Source organism: Sebastes umbrosus, chromosome 8, assembly GCF_015220745.1.
Source record: "Sebastes umbrosus isolate fSebUmb1 chromosome 8, fSebUmb1.pri, whole genome shotgun sequence".
NCBI classification, from domain to species: Eukaryota; Metazoa; Chordata; class Actinopteri; order Perciformes; family Sebastidae; genus Sebastes; species Sebastes umbrosus.
This window is the reverse complement of record NC_051276.1, coordinates 27,267,100-27,294,763: the sequence shown is the minus strand read 5'-3', so window position 1 is coordinate 27,294,763 and position 27,664 is coordinate 27,267,100. Positions and strand designations below refer to the sequence as shown.

The 27,664-nt window shown below is 37.7% G+C and overlaps 2 protein-coding genes across 4 annotated transcripts in view; one reads left to right on the top strand and one right to left on the bottom strand.

Annotated features, from left to right (window-relative positions):
* The first annotated feature begins 107 nt into the window (after window positions 1–107).
* tesca (tescalcin a) lies at window positions 108–12,079 on the top strand. Its single transcript, XM_037778101.1, has 8 exons — window positions 108–328; window positions 2,142–2,211; window positions 2,759–2,839; window positions 3,937–4,076; window positions 7,854–7,915; window positions 10,972–11,079; window positions 11,178–11,225; window positions 11,313–12,079. The coding sequence occupies exons 1-8, from the start codon at window positions 262–264 to the stop codon at window positions 11,403–11,405; spliced, it is 669 nt and encodes a 222-aa protein (XP_037634029.1). The 5' UTR covers window positions 108–261; the 3' UTR covers window positions 11,406–12,079.
* Window positions 9,222–27,664, bottom strand: part of fbxw8 (F-box and WD repeat domain containing 8) — a 28,250-nt gene continuing 9,807 nt past the window's right edge. The window contains exons 8-12 of one of the 3 annotated variants that reach the window (XM_037778091.1): window positions 20,120–20,247; window positions 15,075–15,248; window positions 14,116–14,232; window positions 12,453–12,649; window positions 9,222–9,514 (exon numbers count right to left, since the gene is read on the bottom strand). In XM_037778091.1, coding sequence (XP_037634019.1) covers window positions 12,484–12,649; window positions 14,116–14,232; window positions 15,075–15,248; window positions 20,120–20,247 — 585 coding nt within the window. In that variant the 3' untranslated portion in view covers window positions 9,222–9,514; window positions 12,453–12,483. Of the gene's footprint in view, window positions 9,515–12,079; window positions 12,650–14,115; window positions 14,233–15,074; window positions 15,249–20,119; window positions 20,248–27,664 lie in introns of those variants that run through there. The other 2 variants (XM_037778092.1, XM_037778089.1) reach the window with 2 other exon arrangements.

Below are 27,664 nucleotides of genomic sequence, written 5' to 3'. Positions count from 1 at the left end.
TTCTTCTCTTCTCTCTTATTTTACTGAGCTAAATGTCCATATTCATTTATTATTATTATTATTATTATTATTATTCATACATTTATCCAGCAGCTGCATGGATTTAGGACCTGGAGGATGCCAGATGTTGCAGCAGCAACCTACAGTTGCATCGACCTGCCGATAGCAGCGCGATAAGGCAGCAAAGTTGATCCAGTCCAACCAGATTGTGCGCCCTGACGCACCGCTGGAACAGCAGCAGCAGCAGCAGCAGCAGCAGCGATGGGAGCTTCGCAGACGCGCTCCGAGCACAGGCACAAGGACCAGGACCTGGTGGATAAAACTGGATGTAAGTAGGAGAAAATCCATTAGGAACTTTTATGCTAGAAACTGCTGATTCAGTGTGTGGCGCTGTTGGTGTTAAATCGTTCAGTTTAAAGGTGCAAAAGTCCGACAAAGTATAGGATCGTCAAGGAAACATGATTGAGATGACAGGACAAATAGAAACCTGATCATTGTACCAGCGTGTGACCCAACGTGTTTTACGAGTATTGATTGATATTTAGAAAGTTAAATGCTGCTGAGATCAGTGAAGGTGAAATCAAACCTGTTGAACAAACATATGCAAAATAAATGCAGTGATTTAGCTTCACCCCTCTGTAGTTTTTACTAATCCTATTGCACTACACACAGTGCACTTTAATAGACTAAGCTACTGGAGTTACCCTGCACTATACTCATTTTTAACAGTCTCTTCTGCACTATATTCACTTTTTTTAATAGTCGTGTATCACAGCTGTTACCCTGCACTATATTCAGTTTTCTTCATCTTATTGTATTTTTATATCTGGTATATGCTTTTGTACTTTGCACTACTAACTTTTTTACAAACATGTTTTGCACTATGGAACTGTGATGCTGGAAACTTGAATTTCCCTCGGGATCAATAAAGTTACTATATCTATCTACTAAATTTTAAATAAACTACACAAACAATCCAGCTATGAGTTAACTATTTAGGGTTTTACTATTTTTGTATCTGCATTCATTTGTGTTGATACTTATTTACTTTGCATGCAGTAAAATTAGCAGAATTCATAGGTGCTACTATCCTTATTTGTTGTTACAAAAAAAAAACATCTTTCTTCCTCCCATGTGTGGTTAGAAATGTTCAACAAAAAAAAAACGAAACAAAAAAATGCAGAAGTGTGTAGAACTATTTTTAGAGAGGGAAGGATCCTGATCCGAAAACTTTGCATGCAGTGGCATGCAGAGTTTGTGTAGTAGAGATTGCATCTTAGACTGAGCCCAACTTTATTGATACTGTGTGGGTGAGACTTTGGACTATTTTATTGCTTTCATTTCCTCAAGGTGAGGCTTTGTCTTCATTTCTGTCAGGGCTCAGTGGGGGAGTTTTATGGATTTGTATGTTCTTGACACTCTGATGAATTGTTTCATTGCACTAACAGGCCTATACTTGTTGTTGGTAGACCATAGATTATGTTGTTTTCTTTTATATTTGGCTAACTGGTCCATGTTGTTGTAGGTAGTTGTGTGTTACATCTGTTGATCCTGCATAATGTAATAGACACGCCGCCCACTCTGACCAACAAACTTGTTTCTGCATGAGTCCGTCTCTGCATGTTCTTCACCCCACACTCAGCAGCTACAGTTGCTACTGCCAACATCCACTTAGCAGCGTCTGGGAAAGGGGAAAAAAAGGTCAAAATAAACACTAGGGTTTATTGAAACAATTGGAAATGCCAAATTCATCTTGATACGGGACCAGGCGGAGCCAGATTATGATGTGTAAACCTTTCAGTGTGTGGTCACTAGTCCACACAGTGAGTTAATGATTCAAGGAATGGCATAAAAAGACAATCCCAGTAGTACAGGTGTTTGCTCTGCCATTAAACTAATAGTAGTGCTGCACCTGAAACAGGTCTCATTGTTTAATCATAATCCATTCAATCACAATTAAAAGAAAATCAAGAAAAGGAGTGATTGTTCCCTTTCAATAAGAATAATCTTCTGTTTTGTTATCATATTGGACGTCATTGAAAAACAATTGAAGGAGTGCATGAGGCCTTCTGATGGGTGTGGAGTAATTATGGGTGCATCATTGGCATACGTTCATGTTGTTGGTGTTTGCTTCTTTTCAGTTTCACTGGAGCAGATTAAAAACCTTCACAAAAGATTCCTGCAGCTGAGTGGAAATGAAGAGACCATAAGGTAAATATATATATATATTAAAAAAAAGAAAAAAAATCCCTGTACATATGGTAAAGCTCTGCTGTTAAGCTGCATGTGGTTTTAATAGAAACCATTCAGCCTTTGCAGTCGCCACTAAAGATGAAATACTATCTGCATGGTGGCTATTATGAATTCTGGGAATTTCTGGCGTCTGGCACATACACAAACAAGCATATGGTGACACACGCAGGCTGAACTAATGCAAACGTAGACACATTACGCAAATACATTATGTCAATGCATCAGGCCCACAGAGCTGACACGCTGTACACACACACTCAGTCATGTATAAACACACACAAAAAACTGCCAAAGTGGCATGCTGGTAGTGATGGATCACAAGTTCCTTCCCTTTAAAAAGAATCGGGGAGCAAATGTTTTACATAGCAGGTATTTATTTACAGTTTGCCTTCAGATTGAGTTACTGTTTACGTTACTTCCCATAAATAACATTCAGTGTTATTACAGCATGCTGGTACTGTAGTATCTGTTTTATGATATTGGACTTTCTCTTGTCGCACTGCAGTAGAGAAAACTTGGACAGCATACCTGCTCTCGCCAACAATCCAATCAGAAATCAAATTGTTGAAGCATTCTTCGATAAAAGGTGAGTGCAGTCAAATTACACCATAGTCTAGTCTGGCTGATGGCCATTTCAACTGGTATTATTTTGAATATATTCAAAGCACTTTCAAAACCAAACCACTCTTATATGATCTGTGGAAGGTAAACATCCTCTAACATTCATAATTATCAAAGGTCAGTTTAAGGTCAGTCTAAGCACTGACATTTCTCAACGCACTTGTATGGTAAAGATAAGATATCAGCCTTTTATCTGATGTAGATATGATGGAGGTTACTTCCTGTCCACAGCTGCATAAAAACAAAGTTTTCTCTTTATGCTTTTTATGTGATGAATTATGATTTCCATGCTTTAAATTATATCCCAATTTAAGGGAATAATTTGATATTTTGTAAAATGTGCTCATTACCTTTCTTGTCAAGAGTTAGATGAGAAGATTGATACCACACTTAGTTTTAACTCCAGCAATGTTTAGCCTGGGTTAATCAAACTCTTGAGTGTTTAGTGCTTTTACATCTGTTTGTTGAGTCAAATGAAAACAATGTCATTCAAACATGAGCAGTAGAAAATACCTCTTGCATTGAGATGACTGATCATTTTGGTTTCAATCTTCCTTCATTTTGTGAAAACAAAATATGTAACCCTTCCATTAACTACAAGGATACAACATCTAATCGGGGGTTTTATGGCTGTAAAGAGACAGTTGTTGACATTTTAAAACCAGAACTTCCTCATGCTTTGGAAAGCCTAGCTTAACAGAGCAAACCACAACATGGGCCGTCCGATAAACAAGCAATCTGTGAGTCCATGTGACTATTGTTCAGAAGCACTCAAGTCATGTGCAAAATGGAAACCTACAGGGACCAAATGCAAAAATGCATCAGAAAAAACTTTCTTTTGGTTTGAACTTTAGAAAATTGGATTTTATGGGCGCCATTGCACCCATTGAAAAAAAATTTCACATTTTTAGGGCAAATGTCAAGACAAAAGAAACCTGCAAAAACAGAATACTTGTAATCTGCATAGAATTGGTCTATTTACAAACTGGCAACATGAGAATACTGGTGTTGGTGTAGAACTTGAAAAAGCCTAAACTTTGATTTCTTCTGTCTGTGACCCAGGAACCAGCATCAGGATGAGGTGGGCCCCTGTGAGGAGATTGGCTTTGAGCAGTTCCTCATGGTCATGTCCCACTTCCGCCCTCCAACCTTGAAGATGACGGTGGAGGAGAAGGAAGCTATGAGAAAAGAGAAGCTTCGCTGTAAGTCACTGCACTTAATTTAAATAACAGTATTATATACAACCAGATAAACTTGTTGGTTAGGAATCTCAGCTGTTAGTCTAGGACTAAAGCTTTACTCTCCCGTGTTTCCCTTTTGCCTGTGCCTCAATTACAAAATACCAGGAAAAAAAACATACCATCCAGAGTAGATAACAAATCTGTGATACGAGTATCTTATTTCAATCACCACCGACATGCCACTACGAGTGTGGTGATGCATTGGAGAGGCTTGCAGGTATTCACGGCTTGGCTGGTAGCAGGGCCAGAACAGCAGCTTCACAAACCCAACTGTCACAAGTAGAATGGGATCATTTGTAGCCGCCGAGTCGGGACCCAAATTCAGCCTCAGAGGTCATTATACCGTTAGATTATAATCAGTTTGTTATGTTGATCTATTCCAGGGGGGGTTCGGGATGAAGTAATTTACGTTTTTGGTGAATCTTCTTCCCCTCGACCTACCTTGTTAGATTTGTTAGTCTGTTAGTAAGGCTGGACTAACAACTGGGCAAATTAGCAACTGTCCCAAGGCCTGGTACCCTTCGAAGGCACAAGGTATATTTGTGGCCATTTGGTTTGTAGCACCTAAACAAATTGCAATTGTGAATATACGCCATATAATAACAATACCATCATATATTGATCAATAATAGGGAATGGGAATGTGACGTCACTGACATCAAATTGGCCATTTTCGGAGGATAGAGTGCCATCCGCCGGCTGTTAAATGGGGTGTCAAAACACTGCACAGTGAGCAAGATTCAAAAGCTGAATTGTAGTATGTATAGCATACAGTTAGACACAAAGGTAAGCTAACGTTAGGAGTTTCATTTTGCAAGATACCGGTAGATTAATAAGTCAGTATTAGCCGACGTTTTCTTAGTATTCAGTTAACATTAGTTAGCTACTCTTTTTCCGGATGATTGTGTTGTTTGCATTTGGCTTGTAGATCTGAATGTCCTGTACCCACAGGACATTCAGTAAATTGGACATCGGCCGCCAAAGATTTACATATTTTGATCTGCTGACAGGTGTTCACTCACGCCAAAACACATCAGTGACCGTAATGGGTGGCAAGCTGTCAAGGTCCTTCTAATTCGTAAGGATCAATATCATAAACTAACTTCAATTTTGTAATATATCACCCTTTGCCTGTCAGCTTCTCTTTATATGTGCATTTGTCTTTTGCACGTTCTTTATACATTTCTGATGATTGATGAGCGATTGACAGATGAATAGATTATTTTCTTGCCAGGAGGCTTTGTTGTGTAGAAGGCTCTGTGTAGGAATCCAACCTAAGGGCCCCCTTTAGGCTCATTTCAGTATACTGAACTGATGTTACACATTCCTAAACACATTTGTTTACTCAAATTTAAAGCAAATGTACTGACACAGAATGAGGCCATTGTCTCTGGTGTTCTAAGTAACATATAATTTGGTTATGTCCTCAGCTGACTCCTGCCCTATAAAACACTTTAGATACTATTCAAACAAATTAGAATCACTTTGTTCCAAGTTTTTCCTCATTCGTGCAGCTGGGACTATTTCTCCTAACCCGTATGATAGAGTGCTGTGCTGCACTTTGTGGGGTACGTGAAAGACACATGATGCATAAATAATGTGCAGAGTGGACAGTGCTAAGTGCAGGTGTCAGGAGGGGGATGATTAGGGGCATTAGTGCCAAATTTTGCCCTTGGTCGTCCAAGCAGGTAAATCTGGCTATGCATAATAGCTATACTTAGACGACTAATTTGTGAAACCTGGGGTGTGTCTCTAATTGTAGCCACGGCCCTTTCTCGAAGTGCAAAATATCTGTTGTGGCATTGGATTGAAGTCTTCTGAGGGAGGATTTCTCTCTTGCTCGATTTCTCTTTTCGTTTGTTGGTTAGAAATACTACAACTGAAAATAACATCATGCAATTTTGAACTAATAAGAATTCTTTACTATCTGGTTCTAATGGACTGCCACCAATATATGCTATTTACTGTCAATGTTTTAGATCACTGTTTGTGGTACTTTTGGCCAGTAATGCATGAGACCAAGAAATATAGAAGAAATGTATCAAGAAATTCAATCCTCTTGGGCATACAGTATATTTAGCTGCAACCAGCAGCTCTGTAGCTCACTCTGTCAGTCGGTGGGTCCACACAAACATTTCCCCACCCTTTGGCGGCCACAATTTTCACCCTAGGAGGTTGAAATTTGGCATGGGGGTCAGGTGTGTGAGTGTAAAAGTGTGTGTTTGTGTACGTGCCGATTGGCAAAAAGGGGGTGTGGCATTGAGAGTGGCCTATAACAGAAAGGCGCATAACTTCTAAACAAATTCACGTACCAAGGCCAAACTCATGAGTTGTTTCTCGTAGACTCTTGTGGGAGGCATCATTGATCTCAACAGAGAGTTCATATTTCAAAATTCCCCCACTGTGGGAGTAATAAAGAAATATCTTATCTTATCTTATCTTGTGCATTTTGCCATGGAGGTCAAGGGTTTGTGAGGTTGTGTGTGTGAATACATGCATTTCATGGTGGATATGAGGTTACAGCTATTGCGAATTCATGCTTTTTGAATTCTGTTACCATTTGAATGAAGGGCTATTTGCTGTGCAGACATTTGAAGTGTATAAAAAGCATTTACTTGGGTATTTCCATTTCATTGAATTTAATTTCAAATGCATTGTTAAAGATTAAACTAGTGGCTTTGACATGGCAATGGATGACGTTTACATTGTTGTATTGATTTAATTGAATAAAGGATCTGGATACTTCTTCCACTACCAAAAATGTTTTTTACTCTGGTATTTCCTTGTTTTCTACTCAGTCTGTGTTGTTTTGCAATGCTCAAGAAAATTAGCGTCAAGGGGGGAAAAAAAAGAAAGTAGATTAATTTGGGCTGTACTCTTACAACTTCCTTGTGATTTAAGATAATAAGAACACAAAAGCAGTGTGCTCTCCAGGGTATGAGAAGATGAGTTGGGTTACTTTCATTTTTTTTGTAATTATGTGAATATTTAAAAAACATTGCATAAAAAGTTTAAATGATTTCCCATGGTATGCAGCAAGGTGGTCTCGTTGCCAGTACAGAGACACCATTTACAACATTGTTGCACAAACCCCGAAGCACAAAGGTTTTGATAAAGGAGATAATTACCAGACGACACTACAAACCGTGTCTGTCTCCTACAGTATCTGAAAACTGATCATGGCCAGTGCTGCATGGCTTCACATAAACCATTTATTGATTTCTTTTTTTTCTTTTTTTGGGGGGAGACCATAAATCAACAGAGCTCTCCCTGCTGTCAAAATAATACATGTCTGCCTCAGGAACTTTATGAGATGAGCCAATTTGAAATCTATCGACTGTTCAGAAATAACATCGGCAGCACAGTCGAAATGTCGTTGGACATTGCTGAAGGAAGTAAATTGGTGTTTTTCCTTGTTAGTTCCACAGGACTGTTAAACATGAAGTATTGTCATGTGACTGAATCATGTAAATTTCACTGTTCATGAAAGTAGTGGTATTTTAAAGGGGTATTGTTGCCTCAGTGTGATTCTTTACATTCAGCAGTGGTGCTTCTGATGTGGCCTGAAGGCGATCTGCTTTGTTATTCTAACTCTCTTATCTCTGCATCTTCAACATTCCTCTAATCACAACTTCCTCTATTAGGTCTATTAGTAAGATCCTGTCTTCTTTGATTCGATGATGGAAAGTTCCTTAGAAATCAGAGTAACCTCTAAATTCTTCCGTTCTGTCTTCCCAGTCTTGTTCAACATGCATGACACAGACAATGATGGCACCATCACTCTGGTGGAGTACAGGAAGGTAAGATATCTTAATCATGTATATTTCAGACAAGGGCTGGCATGGTTATGTGCTTTTTTACACTTTGACATAATGTTGTCTCTGAACATACAATACTATGACCTTTTTTCCACATACTATGACTTTTTTTCGACATGCTATACTATGACTTTTTTCAACATGCTATACTATGATGTTTTTATGACTTTTATCAAAATATTATACAGTGAGTTTTTTCGACATACTATACTACGACTTTTTTTCGACATATTATACAATTACTTTTTTCGACATACTTTGACTTTTTTCAAAATGCTATACTATGACTTTCTTTGTCATGCTATACTATGACTTTTAACGGCATACTATAATATGACTTTTTTTCGATATACTATAGCATGACTTTTTTAGCCATGCTATGACATTCTATGACTTTTTGACATACTATAGTATACTATGACTATTTGACTTACTATACTATGACTTTTTTTAGGACTTTTTTCGACATACTATACTAGGATTTTTTTCGACATGCTGTTCTATGAATTTTTTTGCTATACTATACTATATAAAAATCATAATAGTAAAAAAAGTCATAGTATGTCAAAAAATGTCATGATAAAAAACGTCATAGTTTAGTATGTCGAAATATTTCATTAAAAAACGTCATAGTATAGTATGTTGAAAAATTTTATGAAAAATAAGTCATGTAGTATGTCGAAAATTTCATGAAAAAAACGTCATGTATAGTATGTCGAAAAATTCTTTTAAGGAAACGTCATAGTATTGTATGTCCATAAAATTTTATGAAAAAAAGTCATATAGTATGTGGAAAAATTTCATGAAAAAAATGTCATGGAATACTATGCCGGAAAATTTCATGTAAAAAAAGTCCTAGTATTGTATGTCGAAATATTTCATGAAAAAAAGTCATATAGTGTTTCGAAAAATTTCATGAGAAAAAGTCATAGTATAGTATGTCAAAAAAGTCATAGTATAGTATGTTGAAATATTTCATGAAAAAAAAGTCATAGTATGTCGTAAAACTATACTATGACTTTTTACGACATGCTATTCTATGAATTGTTTTCTATATATTATACCATGACTTTTTAGACATGCTATATTGTATTACTTTTTTCGACATACTATACAATGACCTTTTTTTTAACATGCCAGACTGACTTTTTTTCATGACATTTTTGGACATGCTATACTATGACTTTTTTAAGACATGCTATATTATGACTTTTTCATGACTTTTTTGGACAGACTATACCATGACTTTTTTCGACCTTTTTTTCATGAAATTTCTTTTTGACATTTTTATGTTATACGCCACAGCCCGCCTATTAGGCTGTAGCAGAAATGTGAGACCAGTCAAGTATAAAAGTAATAAATAAGCATATTTATTTTCAACAATAACAATAAAAGACCAACCAATGTGACACTCAGTGATCAGTCATGTAAGCATGAATATGTGAGAGAATGTCTGCAGCAAAAAAAGCCGCAGCCATGCCAGTAAGGGAAGAGAGAGGGACTCCATGGGAAGGTAGTGAGCGTTTATATCCGGAAACACACAGGGCCCAGGTGTGGCTCTTGAAGCTGACGACCCAGGTCCTGCAAGACAAAGGACAGTGAATGTCATACATACTATACTATAACAGTTTTATGATGTTTATCTTGAAAAAAGTCATATTATAGTATGTCGAAAAAAAAAGTCATAGTATAGTATGTTAAAAAAGTAATTGTATAGTATGACGAAAAACGTGTAAAAAAAAAAAGTCAGTGTGGTATGTCGAAAAAAAGTCACAGATAAGTTTGTCGAAAAAAAAGTCATAGTGTGGCATGTCAAAAAAAGTTTTTAAAAAAGTCATAGTATAGTATGTCAAAAGATTTTGTGAAAAAAAGTCATAATAAAGTATGTCGAAAGATTTTGTGAAAAAAAAGTCATAAAGTATGTCGAAAAATGTCATGTAAAAGTCATACTAATATGTCAAAAAAGTTTATGAAAAAAGTCGTAAAGTCATATTATAGTATGTAGAAAAAAAAATTCTGTGTGGCATGTCGAAAAAAGTCATATGGCATGTCGAAAAAAGTATTAGTATAGCGTGATGAAAAGTAATAGTAAAGTATGTCGAAAAGTGTAAAAAAGTCATATTTTGATATGTCGAAAAAAAAGTCATGAAGTATGAAGAAAAAAAATCATAAAAAGTCATAGTATAGCATGTCAAAAAAGTCATGGTATAGTTTACCGAAAAAAAGGCATGTCTAAAAAAGGCATAGTATAGCATGACGAAAAAAGTAATTATACTAAAAGTCATAGTATGTCGAAATAAAGTCATATTATACTAAAAAGTCATTAAAAAGTCATAGTATAGTTTACCAAAAAAGGCATGTGGAAAAAATGGCATAGTTAATAGCATGTCGAAAAAAAATCAATTATGTCGTTTTTTTTTTTTTTTAAAGTCATAGTATGGCATGTCAAAAAAAGTAATTAAGTCATAGTATAGAATGTCAAAAAAAATTGTATGGCATGTCGAAAAAAAACGTATAGTATGTTGAAAAAAGTCATAGTATAGTGTGTCGAAGAAAAATAAAGCTTAGTATGTCGAAGAAAAAATCATAGTAAGTCAAAAAAAGTCAGTATAGTTTGTCAAAAAAAAAAGTCATAGTAAAGTATGTCGAAAAAAGTCATAGTATATATCGAAAAAAAGTCATAGTATAGCATGTAGAAAAAATTCATAAAAAGTCAAAGTTTAAAATTCATAGTACAGAATGTCGAAAAAAATCATAGTATAGTTTATCGAAAAAAAGGCACAGTAAAGTACGTCGAAAAAAGGGTAAAAAAAGTCAGAGTATAGCATGTCGAAAAAAAGTCATAAAAAAATCACACTATAGCATGTCAAAAAAAGTCATAGCATAATCAGTCGAACAAAAGTCATAGTATAGCATGTTGAAAAAAAAGTCATAGTATAGTATGTAATAAAACAAGTCCTAAAAGTGTCATAGTATAGAACGTCATAAAACGTCGCCTCATGAGGGTTTAAAGACTAACAACGTTGTTCTCATCCTAGGTAGTAGAGGAGCTTCTGTCAAAAAGCGGAGCCATTGGGCAAGAAGCTGCCAAGGCGATAGCAGATGCTGCCATGTTGGAAGTGGCGAGCACAAATGTGCCTCACATGGTAATGGAACTCACCAGAACTAAACTGTTAACGATAAAGTCTCACCATCGCATATCTGCAGCAAAGTAACACATTCATTTTTCTCTTCATCATTTAAGGCCCCAGAGGATTTCTATGAAGGAATTACGTTTGAGCATTTTGAACAGGTTTGTACTTTTTTTTCAATTTTATGATTGAAAAAATGTTTCCTTTTTGTCCCTTACTTATGACAGCATTTTGTTATCTGCCCACAGATTTTAAAAGGGCTTGAAATGGAGACCAGGATGCACGTTCGCTTTTTGGATGTAGGCACCACAACAATGCGTTGTGGGAAATCAACCTCTTGAAGTTGTTGTTTTTGTAAAGAAATGTTTATGTTGCTGCTGTTTTTAGCAGAGCCTCTCTAGTCCTTAAATGGACTGAAACACTTAATGTGCACTAATATATTTTCGGATGGAGGGAAATTATAGACCTGATACCATACTGCAAGTACATTTTTATACAAATTTAAAGACTGACAAGATGGTAGAAGTATTTAGAGTCAAAGGACTTTTACTTTTATAATTCACTTTTAAGCCTAAAGAATTCACTTTTAAATCATTGTGATCCTACAAGTGTCACATATTTCAAAGAGTTTTGTTTCCCATCTTTTGCCTATTAATTCTATCAGGTTGCCATCTAACACACTACCTCTCTGCATTCTTCTGCTATTCTACAAACCTTTATGTAACCAGCTTGTAATGTGAAGGATTCTTTGTACTTTAGTCAAAAGGTTCACGTGTTAGATGATGTCGATGCTCAGTGGCTGCACTGGCATTCATGGGTCATCGGTTAAGGCTAACATCCAAAGAGTGACACTGCAGGCACATACCATTCCTCTGCAGCTCCAGAATAGTTACAGGTTTAATTTATCTATTCCTCTGAGACGCTGTGTGACTAACCACTGCTATTCTGCCTTGAAAATCCAGACTTTGTACTGAATTGTATTAATGAACAAAATAAATTTTGATGATAAAACAAATATGTGCACAATTATTTATTTTTGAGAAACTAATAAATGTAGTAAGAAGAATCTTATTTAGTAAATGAGTTAGAAATATAACTTTTATTGCTGTAATGTTGCACAGCAGCACTGAATCAAAACCAGAAAGCTATCAATTAAAAATAAATTAATTATACAGTAGTTGTTTAAAAGACCGATCCTGAGCAACATCTGGGCAGCTTCCACATTATAAATTACAAATACCAACAGTTATAGATAATACACTTTAAAATATTACATTTCTTCTTCTTATAGAATATTTCTATACTATGTTATCTTCTTATTACAAGAAGCTTGATTTGATTTAGATAATAAAAAGAAACTCATTTAATTAGTCTGTTCAGTCACTCACTGAGACAAGTTGCAGTTTGGAAAACCGCTTGTCAGTGGGATGGATGGGAGCCAGAAAGCCTGTCGTAAGGCATCGCCAGGCCGATGTTGTAGTTGTAGCCGGATGACTCGATGTAGTCGGACCTGCAGATGGGCAGGATGTGATCCTGTGACAACGCGTCCTCAGAGAAGTCGTAATGGCAGATGACTCCCCTGTGTCTGAGGGATAAAAAACATTTATATGAGTAACAATAACAACAGAGATACTACTTATTTCACTTTTTTGGAAAATTGTTCAAATTTGGATGCTTGAAGGTGCAGAACTACGGTGGCCGACGCGAAAATGTGAAAACGTTAGTGGCCCTCTTTAGAGCCGGTGTTTAATTTGTCAATTCTGGGCTACTGTAGAAACATGGCGGCCGGGTCCATGAAGAGGACCCGCTCCATATGTAGTAGGGCTGTGTATTAGCAAGAATATGGCGATACGATACGCATCATGATACAGGGGTTACGATTCAATATACTGCGATACTGTAAGCAAGGCAATATATTGCATTTTTTTTTTTTTTAAATCTAATTTTAGGAAAACTGTCATAGTATAAAGAACATATTCACAACACCATATGCATAAAATCTGAGTAAAAATGTTTACTTGTTTTATCAGAACAGTGGGATCTGCACATGCATTTATCACAGTCCCTGTAACATCCAACATCATAGCACTATTTTGAGGGAGCATATCATTGCAAATTAAATAAAGTATTGACTGAGTTAATCTTTGCATGTAAACTATTAATTGAAAATTGATAGTGATTTGAGAATCAATACAGTATCACAAAACATATCCCGATATTCGATATTTTCTTACACCCCTAATATGTAGATATAAACGGCTCATTTTAAGCTAAAAAAAAAACAACAATTCGTATTTTCAGGTGATTATACACTGAAGAAAACATACTTATTAATAGTATATTACATTTCTGCCAATAGATCCCCCTACATGTTACACATTTAAGCAGAGATTGATCATTCTGAAGTTTAAACCACTGACATATCTGCTGAAGAGCAAAACGCAGCTTTATCATTAGAGGTGGGATTATTATTATTTAAAAACCTGATTGAATTCAGTTTGTTGCATGTGCTCCTTTTTATGGTTCCATGCTGCTTTGTAGGCATAAATAAAAACTCCAACTGAGAGGAGCAGCAGGTTGTCTGGGAGATGGGGTCCCAATTTAATTTTGAGAAAGCGTAAAAATTAATGACACAACTAGCATGAGACAGGCTTCCAGCCATCTAAACCACCATCCCATTTGTAATAATAATCTACTGTAATTATTTTGACAATAGCAATTATATATTGCCATTAAAAGGAATAGTTCACCATTTTGGGAATTACACTTATTTGTTATCTTGCTAAGAGTTAGGTGAGAAGATCCATATAACTCTCGTATTAGAGAGTGGTGTCAATCTTCTCTCTGCAAAAATGCAAATAAGCACATTTCCCAAAAAATCTAACTTTTCCTTTTAAGAATGATACAAGGTTGAATTTGCTCCAGTAAAACAGGTAGAGAGAAGCAGTATTTCTGATTCTGTAAGCTTGTGGGGAATGAGAAGTGGATGTTAAGAAAAGATGCAGGTTAAAAGAAGAAGAAGAAGAAGAGTGTGGGAGGAAGATCAGTGACCTGCGGTGAGCTGTGAGGTCATCGTCTGTGATGCAGGCCCCTCTTGGCAACTTGTCATCGGGGATGTTGGCTGTCACCAGGGTGCTGGTGTTGAAGCGTACATGCCTTACAGGATGCCTGCAGCCGAGACAGAAAACAACACCTTCAGTGTGAAATATATAAATGTTTGTTTTTCTTTACTTGTTCATGGTAGTCTTTTTGTACAAATGGATCTTTTCAAAATGTCTGGAACTATACTATATCTAAGAAAATGTCCAAATTCAGATTTTATGCATCACATGTGTCACAAAACTAATGTTTTCTAATCAGTGAACAACAAAAAGCTGCACACATTCAATAAAATAAATAACTCGATAAATAAATAAATGTCATTGTGTTTAAATGTCTTAAAAATATGAAAAAATAAATGAAGCCATAAATGTTACATCAATTTATATTTCTGTTTTAAATTGCTTTATTTATTTATATATTTTTATATTAATTCCCTTATTTAGTTTCTCTAATTTTCCCTTCTATTTATTTATTTATTTTTATTTATTTTTAAATTTATTTAATTATTTTTGCATTTATTTATGCATTTATTTATTTGGCATTTATTTTATATTTATTTTTAAATGAATGTATTTATTAATGCATTTTTTTTTTTATTTCTGCATCACTCAGCTGAGACTATTATCTTATTTGTGGCACTTGCAATAATTTGGAGAACAATAAGGCATCAATGAGAAGAAAACAATATATGTAAAATAACTGGGTTAATGGGTTTTGTGGATCCCTTCATTAACTACAATCTCAAAGGCACACACCACAACTGCGATGCGTTACAAACAAACAGAGACGCTAAGTTACAAAAACAGATGTGACGTCTTTGAAGACGGTTTAACTGCACATGTGTATTTCATCAGCGTAGCAGAGAGTCTGTATCTCCTCTCAGTGGCTCAGAGGAAACACAATCCCACCTGTTGTGCATCTCCCACAGCTTGGCCCCCATCCTCATCTCCCACACGCACACCAATCCTTCGCCTCCGCCGCTCACGATCTTCCACTCGTCCGCCTGCACCGAGGTGACGCCCAGGTGGTGGGCGTACAGGGACGCCACGGAGGAGCCGGCTCGTAGGTCAAACACCCTCACCCTGAAACACAGCAGAGATGAACAAATGATTATTCATTTATTGAGAAATATGTTGCTCATTTTTTCCATGTCATTGCAATTAGGTAGGTCAAATAACAAACATTATTTGTTTATGGGGCAACACAATAATAATGTAACACAACGTAAGTTTTCGAATTGCACATTTGCTTTGTATGAATTTCTCTAACACAGTGATTTAAAATGAGTCCAATAAAAGAATACGAAATGAGTTGAGTACAATAGTATCAGTCACTTCCAGTGAAGCATGGTAATTTTGGATTTCACTTCCTGCTTGCAGAGGCGGAGAAATCCAAGAGTGCACGAGAAAGAGAGAACAGTTTGTCAAAGAGTGCATTCATTTACAGACAAAAGGACACTATTCTCACTTCTGAAGGAACTTTTCAACATCCAGCCAAGAGACCAAAGACAAATACAAACTGAAGCAGATGTGCCAATGCAAGCTTTAGTTCCAGCCTTATTTACCCTGAGCTTAACCCAAATATCACATCATATCATCTCCTGCTATCCGTCACCGGGATATATTTACCACTTTCACTGGATATGGGGCTGGTAAAAACAACAAACTTATAACAATATAGAGAAGATATAAAGTAAGTGTGGACAGAAACCAACTATACATGAAAGTGTTACATTAGATGAGGCTTGAAAAATCCATTACGATACAAATGGAGTAGTGCAACTGCAGATCAAGTAGATGGCAAAATAACAGCAAGTACAAATACAGAGGCCTGTACTATGAAGCAGGATTTGGGGTTAGCGAGGTAATTTCAAGGTTAACCCTGGGTTTTCAGTTTTATGACGGTGGTTCACTTCTTACCGGGGTAGATCGCCATGGTAACTGATGCTGAACACCTAACCTGCTCCGGAGCAGATCATGTTTCAGATAAGAGGTCAACTTGTATAAAAGCACCGCCTACTGACCAATCAAAGCTCGGTGCACTTATCCTATTATAACATTACACATATACCAAGAAGTTTAAACTGCCAAGTGGAGGAAGCTTACAGCTTTGAATTACGTTTTTATATTTATTTTTTTTATTTGCTCCCAAGTCTGTTTCACAACGCCAGAGTCGGGGACGCAGCTGAAAGGAGGCTGAAATAGTCACGCACATCACTAAAGGGCATAATGTAATCTATTCATCCGTTCTATTTTGAAAGCTACTTTTAAATATTGCATAAGTCTTACATTTCTCCACAGAGTAAAGAGAAATAAAGAACTGATTTGAGGATTTTGCTGATCACATGGTTTGTTCTGGTGGTTGTGACCACAAGAAGACAACCTTTCATATTGAGTTTCCTCTTTAAAACCATTGTCTTTGTATGTTTTTGACTTCATCCTACTCTTAGATTTGTCTTATTTATTTGATTAAATAATGAAATAGTATTATAATTATAAGTTTGTCTTTATTTTTTATTTCTTTTGTATATAATGTGCTTTATTAATATTTATTTATTTAATTATTTATTTATTTAATTATTTTACCCATGTATTTATTTTTGACAAATATTCTGATTTGGATAATTGTTTTCTAATTCTTTCTAAAAAGTAATTAATAAATTATTCTTTAGGATAAGTGTTATATTTTTCTTTTATATTATGATTACTATGATTATTATTATTATTATTAAAGGTAAGTATTTATAAATTATTATTATTATTATTATTATTATTAAATATGTATAATTATTTATAAAGTAAGTATTATTATTTATTATCTAAAAAGGGATAATAACAGCAGGGTTTTTTTGCTTGCTGTGTTTCATGAGCACAACCAGCCCAGGGGACCTGCAGCTCCATCTGTTGTCATTGTGGCTTTATTGCAGCTGAAAGCATCCAGAACATGACTCCATCCAGACTCAACCTTCTTCCAAGACTTCATTACCATAATCAAATTCACTTTGGGGACTCAAACAGATTTCATTTCCGCTCCCACAAATGTTTTCAAGAATCACAGTTAAATGGCTAAATGGGCACCGCGGTCTTGTTGTCTGCAGTTAGTTTTGCCCGTTTAGTGGCATTACGTGATGGAAGCACACGTTTAAACAATGAGGGCTGAGCATTACTGGCAGACCGCAGGGAACCATAAATCTAGTGTTGGAGGCGGCTCTGTCTTCAGTGAGCTGTCAGTGGCCAGACTCCTCTTCATTAATCAGGAGGAGCTCAGTGTTGGGAAGGCTCGGATAACTCCAGTTAGTCCTACAGCTGGACGAGACATTAATCATCAGACACTGAGGGTTACGTTTGACGCAAACCTGTGATTTGGTGATCCCAAGTGGTCTTGTTTGGTACTCCGTACGAATGGATACCTTCAAGGTTCTAACACATTTTGGCTGTTGCATTGCACAACCAGTTTATTGCCAAACTTTGTTACAGGTGTTCTGCTTTGCAGCCTTTGCAGTTACAGCCAGTGGGTTAATATCACCTGTATCTTTCTCTATTCCAAGATCAGGACAACATCCTGTCAAGAATGAGGCCAGAATTAACCAAATTCAACATCAGGTGAAAAAAGGTGTACATCACAAGGTTCAAAAAAGGTTAATTTAGTTTTTCTCAATTTGTTCTCCAAGAGTTTGTCAAGGGCCGACTAAGGTTGATGCACACGACTGTGTACTCTTTAGTAACCTTTAGCATCAAATATATTGTTAAATAGAAGTTTGAAGAGCATTACATATAACATACAACACTAGAGTCTACAGCCAAGCTGGTGACTTGTTAGTATGTCCTTAGACACAGTGGTACTTTGAGCTAAAGGCTAACATTGGCATGAAAACATGCTGACATGACAATGTTAACATGTTGATGTTTAGCAGGTATACAGTTCATCGTGTTCACCCCTTTAGTTTAGCGTGTTAACATGCTAACATTTGCTTATTATCACAAAGAAACGCTGAGGCTGATGGGTGAATGTCTAGGGCTGTCCTCGACCAAAAATATTCTTAGTCGACGAACACTCATATGATTTTATCGACTAATCGATTAGTAGATTTAATCGACCGATCTGTAAAACGGAGTTTCTCCACAAAGAATCACACAAAAGCACCACTTTAAATCTTGTGTTTACCAGAGATGTGCTCATAAGTGTCAAGGAAATACGTTATTCAGCATGAAAAAAGCATAAAAAAACGACTAATCGACTAAAGAAATCTTAGTCGACTAAGACCAAAACGACTGATTAGTCGACTAATTGACTAAAAGGGGGGCAGCCCTGCCCAGCCCTCTTATCTTTTCATGTATGTGGTCATAAACCAAAGTATTGGTAAAATTATCCATCGTATTGTTGTGGAGATATTTTACTCAAAATCACAAATGTGAGCTTCGTGGTGTCGCTAGAGGAAAACTCTGAGGATCACCAAAGTCATTAGGATTCTTCGTCTGGAAAACGTGAACGTTTGTACAAAATGTATTGCCAAACCATTTAGTAGATGTTGCCTTTTTTCACTGAATAAGTAAAATGTCAGTGGTCAGTAGGACTCACCCTCTGAGGACCACGAAAGTCTGTAGGGGTGGACCCTGACCAACAGATCAGCATTGCCATCCCTACAGCCATGTTACTAGTGTGAACTTAAAAAAGTTTGAAGACATTTAAAGTTTTTAAATTGGCAGGAAAAAGTGGAATCAAATCCTAGACGTCAAGTGGTCTCGAGGCTGGACTCAAGAAGCGCAGTCCTGCTAAGTACCGGTGACCAATAGCCACAGGTACGACACTCACTATTTCTTCCCCCTCTCTTTCTGGATCCAATTTTGCTCTTAGCCCACATCTTCCCCGTTTGCACAGATGTGGCCTTCTTCCAAACAGCCCTTATCAAGACCCCTCATTTGCTCCCTGGATCTCACAAAAAAACAGAGGGACAAAACTCATTTGGACAAAAGGAAGGGATGCATTAGGCTTTGGCCTTAAGCCACGCTGTCAGAGGGCCAAGATCGCCGACTGTCTCCCCCATTTGTCTTCGACTGTGCGCTGCATCGGCCGGGGCCAAAGTGGGAAGAGCCAAGCTGGTGTGTGTGAATCTCTCTGAACAAAACTACACATCTATCAGAAAGCAAAGACCAAGAGTAAAGCAGAAAGGAATTGGATAAAGACTCTAACAATGCTCCATTTCAATTCAACCAAAACATTTCGTTTTGGCACTACACAAAACATCTTTAACGGAGCATTTTTCTTTTGCTAGGAGTCATAACTAGTAAGAAAAAACAGAACCTAAACAATACGATGTGGTCTGTCTTTCGCTTTAAGCCAACTACTTAACAGCCAGATGGATTTGGTGCTGAATAGAAACAGCAGGGGCAGCTTTGGACGAAGACGCGCCAGGGATTTCTCTTTCCCTGCCAGCTCATGCACCGCAGCACCCGCTAACAAGTGCAGAATAGATGAGAATGGCTCTTTTATGTGTCTTTCCTCATCTGGAGAGCCAGGTTAGCAATGTGGCAAGTGTGTGTGCACGCATGGATGTGTGTGTTGTCGCTGGGTGGGATCAAAACTTGTATCGTATCCCAGGTAATAAAGGAAACAGACATCTCTGTTCAAAATAGAAGAACAAAACGCCTCACATCTACGTATGTTAATGCTCCTGTCTTTGCTTTTCAATGCAACAGAGAGACTGAGAATTGTGAATAATGCGCAAATTGAATAGAGCCTTGTCTTCTCACTCACTTTCTCAACACCTGTTCTCCTCTGCAAGCACTGTAGCCTCCCTCATCAGGTGTCACTGTGGGGAAACTATTTAACGGACACTCCTTTCAGCTTCAGTTCTTGGCTCAGTTTCAGCCATTTGTGATGTTTGAATAAATCGCAGTGGCCTGTGTATTCTCTAATTTGTGTGAAAGTGTATGTTTTTGTCTCAGCGTCCTACCTCCTGTCTTTGTTTCCGCAGACCAGCAGGTGAGGAGGGCTGTCTCTCAGGTTGATGCAAGTGAAATCTCCCAACGAGTCGCCGACACAAGCCACAGGTTTGCCCGTCTCTAGGCTGTAGACGTGGATCTGAAAGGCAAGAATGCAAATACATAAATGTCAATCATTTTAAATTATAAATTCAGTCAACCTCCAAATGCGTAACCACCAAATGTATGTAGTCAAGTATGACATACTGAGTATGAGTTTAGACAGTTGACTCTAAGCTTTTTAAGGTGTCATGGAAATCACCTGTAAGGACCCAAACACATAAAATAGTGCACCACGATAACGATAAACTCAAGTGAGTCAGAAATCTACTTGCCCAAAGTCAATTCTTTAATTCGTTTTTACAAATGAGTCGCTAAATTTACTAGCCCAATGTGGCATTTTTCTTGCAAGCATTATTGATTTTCTACGTACATTTGCTACAACCAAAGTCCAAAGATACATCAAACCACAGCAGTGATAAAGAAGAAAATAACCTATGATAAAACAGATAAATAATCTAACAGATGTACAGTTAGACAAAGTCTGATCTAGTGTTAGTGAACTTTGACTCTGTTTCCTTTCACTTCCTGCTAATTCTCTATACACTACACAATTGATTTACCATATATGGTACAAAATACGAGCACAGCTAACTGAAGTGATGCTTTGCCAGTTAATTAAAAGCAAAGCAGCACTTAAGTGTTAAATCTGGGGGGAAAAAAAATAAAAATAAATCAACCTATTGGCATACTTCAGTTACAGACAGAGATGCGCACCATTGCCTCTGGCTCAATGGCTGCAACAAACTTTCTTCCTAACAAACTACAATGATGTCATCTGGAGCCGGCCTAATTGGTCAATTAGCGGCTGGTGTTTTCTCATCCAAATGAGACAGAACAAACAGGATAACCGCCAGGCAAAAATTCTCTTTGAATAATTAAAACGATTAAGAAATTAAAGCGAGGAGGGAGGAAGAGAAAGAGAGAGAGAGAGCCAGAAGGTAGACAGAAAGAGAGAGAGAGACAGCAACAAAGATAAAGAAGTTTGACGGAAGGTAAAAAAAACAAAAAACAGAGAGGCATGATGTAAGCCTTGAGGAGATGCCAGCAGTTTTTGTGTGTCCCTTATTTGGGCCAAGCAGAGCTTTAATTGTGCACCACCCCGGGGCAAAGCCCAAATCACACCGGACTTTGAAATGACAGCTTGATAGGATTTGGACAGCGGAAGAGAGGAGGGGGGGAGCGAGCTGAGAAATAGGGAGGAGGGCGCAGAAAACAGGTTCAGCCGGCTGTTCTCAGTGAATCATTACAGTTTCGGGAAGATATCTTTTATTAAATATCTGCCCGCCTCGCCCACAAAAAATGAAGAAATGTCGCAGAGGGAGGTGAAGGAGCCGCTTTGTGATTATAAAGGGGGCTGTTTAGAGACTGCAGCAGTATGCTTTGAGGAAGAGTAATCATGAGCATGACTACAGAGGAGTTGTTAGGTTAATGCACTTGCTGGAGCTCCAGCGAGGCTTGCAGACAAAGGAAACTCTAATGGTGGCTTGTACTGGGACGTTAATGTAATTACTCTCGTTGCTTTTAAAAAAAATTGGCAATTATTGCTGCTCTTTTGAGAAAACCTTTTATGTTGCCGTTGCCTGTATTGTGGAAACACATTTGGCCAATGAGCAGAATTTGGTTTTGAATTAATCTTAAGAGGAATATCATACACCAGGAATGGAAAACCACGTGCCATGGAGTACCAACTGTCTGGAGGTTTTCACTCCAAATGAAAGACTCACAACCAGCTGATTTCACTAATGCTCCATCGAGCAGACGGAGAAAAGTGAAATCACCAGCTGAGGTGAAAGGTTTGAATGAAATCCGCAGACCGCTGGCTCTCCTTCGCCCACGATCCCCCCATCCCTGTCTTACACAAACACCCACATCTGAAACAAATATGGATTCAGAGCTACGTTTGGTTCAGACGCCATGTGGACAAACAGAGATTAGCACATTGGACCAGATGCATGATAACGGAGTGCATTTCCAAGTCGTCCCAACGGGCAGAGCAGAGTCTCTAACTTGTTTTGAAGGACACAACATTGTTTTGTGTGTTTCCACAGATGTAGAGAAAGTCTGTGTACATCTGTATTTGATTTCTCCCCGGACAAACAAGAAGCTAGTGGGAAAGGAACAAACAACTACAAAACTAATCATAAAGTTGTTGTTTTTTTGTGCCGCTTGGTTCATTAGTGGCTTGTGGTTAGAAGCTGTTGGCTGTTGCCCAAACTAATTAAACAAAAGGCAAGTTGGGTAAATAGAGAAAGTCGACACTCGAGTGTCACCCACTGAGATGGCTGTTCTGAAAGCAAATCCTGGAACTTTAACATCCCGAAACAGCACCATCCATGTGTTTAAGGTGCTATAATAAGTAGGAGAGGGCTGCATCCTGGATCGTGGGTCTTATTGGGTAGGCAAGTGTTTATGCCTTATAGTTACCTAACCAATATATTAACCTGATAGCATCATGGTTGGTTCCCCATCCTCACATTAAATGCTCTCACTAGTTATTACACAGCTTTGTTGAATACTCGATTTTGATTGGTCAATCGCAGCGTTCTACCGTCTGTTATTTCTTTACAGCAGTCCGTTGCTATGTATAACAGACCGTTGCTATGGGTGCAGTTCTGATGTTGAACTCTGGGGGACCATTTTTGTGTCAAATTATTGATTTCTTAAGTAAGTAGTTGTGTAACAAGCGGGATAATGTACAGTTAGCGGGTCATTGTTGTGAAATAAACTCCTTTGTGTCGGGCATCGTCCTGCAACAGTCAAAAAAGAGGAGTGTTCGACTCTTCATCATTCTTTTTCCAAGCAAGAAAATGCACACTATTTAATTGGATCCAAGAAAAATAACCCATTGGTAATACAATGGTAAAAAGAATTCTTCAGAGTACTTCCCATGGGGTGCCAAAATAAAAGGAAATGAGAGCAGCTTCATAAATGCCCAGCAGCCACTGATAAATCAATTACTCAATGATCTAAGAAGACTTAATTCAAAGAGGAAGTAGCACAATGGAGTGGAAAGCTCTAGAGGCCCTTCTGCAATTCACTTTAGGAATGATTTGCATGTGCGTAATTATTTTTTTATTTCATTTGGTATTTGTTTTTTTTCATTTTAGTTTATTTATTTACTTTGTTTATTTTACTGAGTTACTTACAGTAATGTTCATCTGTTTACTATTTTATCAAGCTCAGGCCAGCAACAAAATAATGTTGTAATTAATGTGAAAAAAATAATCAAATTTCATTATCAAAAAAGAGGTTTTGCTAAGTATCTCGATAACATTGCTGAGTGAAACCCATCCTGCATGTTCATTCATTTATTCATACAGCAATAGGCCAGAGCACTGAAGCAGATATGCCGCTATTGCATTGTTCACCTAAAACTCTGCTGTAACTTCAGCAATAACTTGCTGCTGCCGCTGCTGTTTGTGTAGCACTCCACATGAGTTTGATGAATTAAATTTCAAGCTGTGCTGCTGGGGCTTGTTTAGAGACAGATTTTTATTTGTTTTTTACCCAGGAAGCAACCTGTTGGGGGTTTTACCGAGTAAATGATCCTGATATCTTGATCCTGATCTGTGACAATACTTCTATCCATCCTACATTTTTCTATCTATAAACCCAATCTACATACGTACAGTACATCAAACAACCAGCCCTCTGAACTTGAGGCAATGTGAGGATGACAGGTTTTCTGACAGCACTTGTGCTCTGTGTCTAGATCCACTGCAGCGGACGGATAGTTTGCCAGTGGAGATGCCAGCTTGTGTTGAAAGCCCAGCCACGAGCTGGGAGGATGCCTGGCTGCCCCCGGTCCACTGGCAAGAAGGTGGTGAGTAGTAATGAGGATCTGGAGACTGGCTCCGACCACACACACACACACACACACACACACACATACACACATCTACTGACAGCACCAACAAAGATGAGGCTAAAAGACAAAGCCACAAGCTAAACAATAACGCTCGCCAAAATATGATAAAGAATCTTCTATATCATCGACACAAAGCAGCGTTTGTACTTTAAGCTGTCAGATTTTGAAACAAACATCTGCAACAAACTCCGTGATCACCGCTGATTCTGAATCAAGTTAACAAAAACATGACAGTGTGGTTGAGTTCATCTAAGTCAGAATGCTGTAAATTAAAATGTTTCACTCTTCCGTGAGACAAAAAAAAAGGTGTGAGATGACTTTCTTGGATGCCATATTGTCAGATTTTAATGAAGCATATGTTTTCTTACTAAAGGCCGCATCACTAACGGTTGCAGCCAACTCATGTCTTTGTCTTCTTCGCAGTATGAAATTGCTGTTAGAAGCTTGAGGAGAGTGGCAGACAGGTTAATTACATTTGTGAAATATTTTAATTAGTAAGAGAGGTATGCTAATCATGAATTGGCATAATTTAGATGGGTGTTTTGGGCTAAGATCACTATGGAAACAAGAAAGTTTGAAGACTTTTTCATTTCTGTGCTTTTGTACTGCAAGTATAATTAATTAAATCTAAAATGCAAAGCTTACTAGGGAAGGAACTGCTGTTTTTTATCCCCAACTTTTGAATTTTAATGCTGAAGATAAAAATTGATTTCAGTTCAATTGTGGGTCTGAGATGAGCTGTGTTTTCCAGAGCCCAAGGTGACGTCTCCAAATGTCTGGTTCTGTTCAATCAACTGTCCAAAACCCAAAGATATTCTGTTTAAAATGGTATAAAACTGAGAAAAGCAGCCACTTCTCACATTGGAGAAACTAGAATCAGAATGATTTGAATTTTCACTTTAATTAAACAAAATAGTTGTCGGTTGTTTTTCCAATTGATTAATCCACTAATTATTACAGCTCTAAATGAAATATAGTGAATCCAATATAGGAGGTCCAATAAAAATAGTTTCAGGAAATACTGTAGATCCAATTAAATGATCCATTTGGAGAACACATGAAAGATGTATTTTAAGTCAAAACTCTCTGATTCCAGCTTCTTAAATGTGAATATTTTCCGGTTTCTTTACTCCTCTATGACAGTAAACTAAATATCATTGAGTTGTGGACAAAACAAGACATTTGAGGACTTCGTCTCAGGCTTTGGGAAACACAGATTTTTCACAATTTTCTGACATTTTATAGACCAAACAACTAATCGATTAAACGAGATAATAATCAACAGATTAATCGACAATGAAAATAATCGTTAGTTGCAGCCCTACTTTGTTTTCTGATGAGGTGAGGCTGTTCTATCCCTCACTGCTACTCTCTCCTTGGTCCACTATGTGGTGCTTTAGTGCTGCCACTGAATCAGTGGATCAGCTGTGCTTTTCTAACAGAGGGTGATGTCAGCGGAGAAGCTTTGCCAAAAACCTGTCAATAACAAACAGATTGCTGCACACGCACACACACACTCACACACAAACACACACACACTGTGCTCGGGTGGTACTTGCTGTTTTACAGCTTCCACTTGGCCAGTCACTACGGCAACTAACATCTGCTTTTTTTAATGAAACAATAATCTTTGGATGCAGCTTTCTTTATCCTTTGTTTTATCCATTAACACTGACAAAAAAAATATCTTGATGAAGTGCGCTTTAAAGCATAATGCCTGCTGCATAGCTGCCTCCTGATCCCAACAGAATCATTTGTCTCGGGGCTCTTTGTGCTTTCTAATGAAAGGCTCAAGAGTCAATTAGATGCATTGGGTCCTTAGTAACACAGTATTATAAGAAGCAAACAGATGCAGCTTGGGGAACAAAAGTTTTTCAAAGTACCCTTAAAGGCTGTAGTAATTAGGAGCAGGGCCCAATGAGGGCTTGTTGCTATTTAAGCTAGCTATTTCTACTATAAACAAATCCCCTACAGGTACATTTCTGAGGGGACCCAAGGGGTCTAAGGGGACACAGAGTAATAGTGATCGGACTGTCAAGAGACCCAGTTTACATTTGTACATATGAGTCTTTGTTTGCGATGCATCTAAAATTCTAATCAGCTAAAAGTGTGGAGCAGAATTAATGGGATAGTTTGTTTGTGTGTTTTAAAGTGGGGTTGTATGAGGTACTCATCAATAGTCAGTGTATTACCTACAGTAGATGACGGTCGGCACGCCCCCAGTTTGGAGAAACAGACAGGAGTTACCACACGGAAGCAAAGTAATGTACTGCTGTGGACGGGGTGGCAGCAAAATGTATTTTTTGTAGTTTACTTTGCCATTAGACAGCTATACAGTCAGTGTTTCCGACGAGGAACAGAAGATGTTATCTATGCTCTCGCCAAAGCCACCAGACTCCATTGAAAAAACAGTAATTCTACCTCACAGAACACCGGGGTTTGCCTGTACCGCTCTACCGCTGCTTCGATCAGTTAGTGTGTTTCTGTTATTTTGTGACTTTGGCTGGTTTGGATTCACCAAATTTACACAATAGCACAAACAAACTAACCGATCGAGGCAGCGGTAGACCAGCAACCCCTGTATTCTGTGAGGTAAAATTACAGTTTTTTTCAATGGAGTCTGGTGGCTTTGGCGAGAGCATAGATGGATACAACGGCTTCAGTTCCCCGTCGGAAAGGGCTGTCTGATGGCAAGGTAAAGCTGTGAAAATATTCTAAATATAGCGTACACTTAAACAGATTTTTTTTAGGTAAGGCTTTCTTTCTTTATCTACTGTAGGTAATACACTGACTATGGATAAGTACCTCAAACAATCCCACTTCAAAACACCCAAACTATCCCTTTAATATAACTAAATAAAAAGTGTGCTCCATATTTAAAAGGCAGGAGGCATAATACTCATGTGAGCGAGAGCAAGAAAGATTTAACTATAAGCCAATGATTAAACCAATAATAGCAGGTTAATGCCAAAACCTCACTGCTCTCCTCTCCGTGAATTGTATTCCTAAAAGAAAACATGCGTCTTCCCATTTGAGCAAACCAAATAATTTAACATCCATTTTTTTTCATTATGCAGCTGTTGACAGCACAAGTGACCTTGTTAACTCTTTTGGAAACCTTTCATGTCAATTAGTAAGTCTTTTTTCACAGTACATCTAAAATCCAGCTGCACAGTTCCGAGGCTTTGCCATCTACTTTGTCAACGTTCAAGGTTTTGTTTGTCTTCCTGAGACTTTTTCCAATTCCAGAAAGCACAAACGAGGCCTTGACACAGCTCCATCAATTCCATTAACATACAAACACCAGATCATTCCATATACACACTAGAGTGCTGCTCACAATGGGCTAGATAATCATCAACACAATATGAATTAGCTCACTTTGGTTTGAACGGGTCAACTGAACTAATTCTGCCTTCCAAGGCATTCATTTGTGATCCAGGATCTGGACCTGCTTCACTTCACATATTAGTGAATGTGTGAAGCCAGAACTCTACCACAGCTGCACCCTCCAAGGAAACACAATGACAGTTCGAAATGCCTATTTGCAAGCTCTCCTTGCTCAAATCAAGGTGGAGGATACAGA

What these genes read in the sequence shown, in the direction of transcription:
- tesca (XM_037778101.1), top strand. Translation starts at nt 262, where the DNA reads ATGGGAGCTTCGCAGACGCGCTCCGAGCACAGGCACAAGGACCAGGAC. An exon ending in CTCTGGTGGAGTACAGGAAG is followed by an intron (nt 7,916 to 10,971) that starts GTAAGATATCTT and finishes TTCTCATCCTAG; the next exon opens with GTAGTAGAGGAGCTTCTGTC. An exon ending in GCACAAATGTGCCTCACATG is followed by an intron (nt 11,080 to 11,177) that starts GTAATGGAACTC and finishes TCATCATTTAAG; the next exon opens with GCCCCAGAGGATTTCTATGA.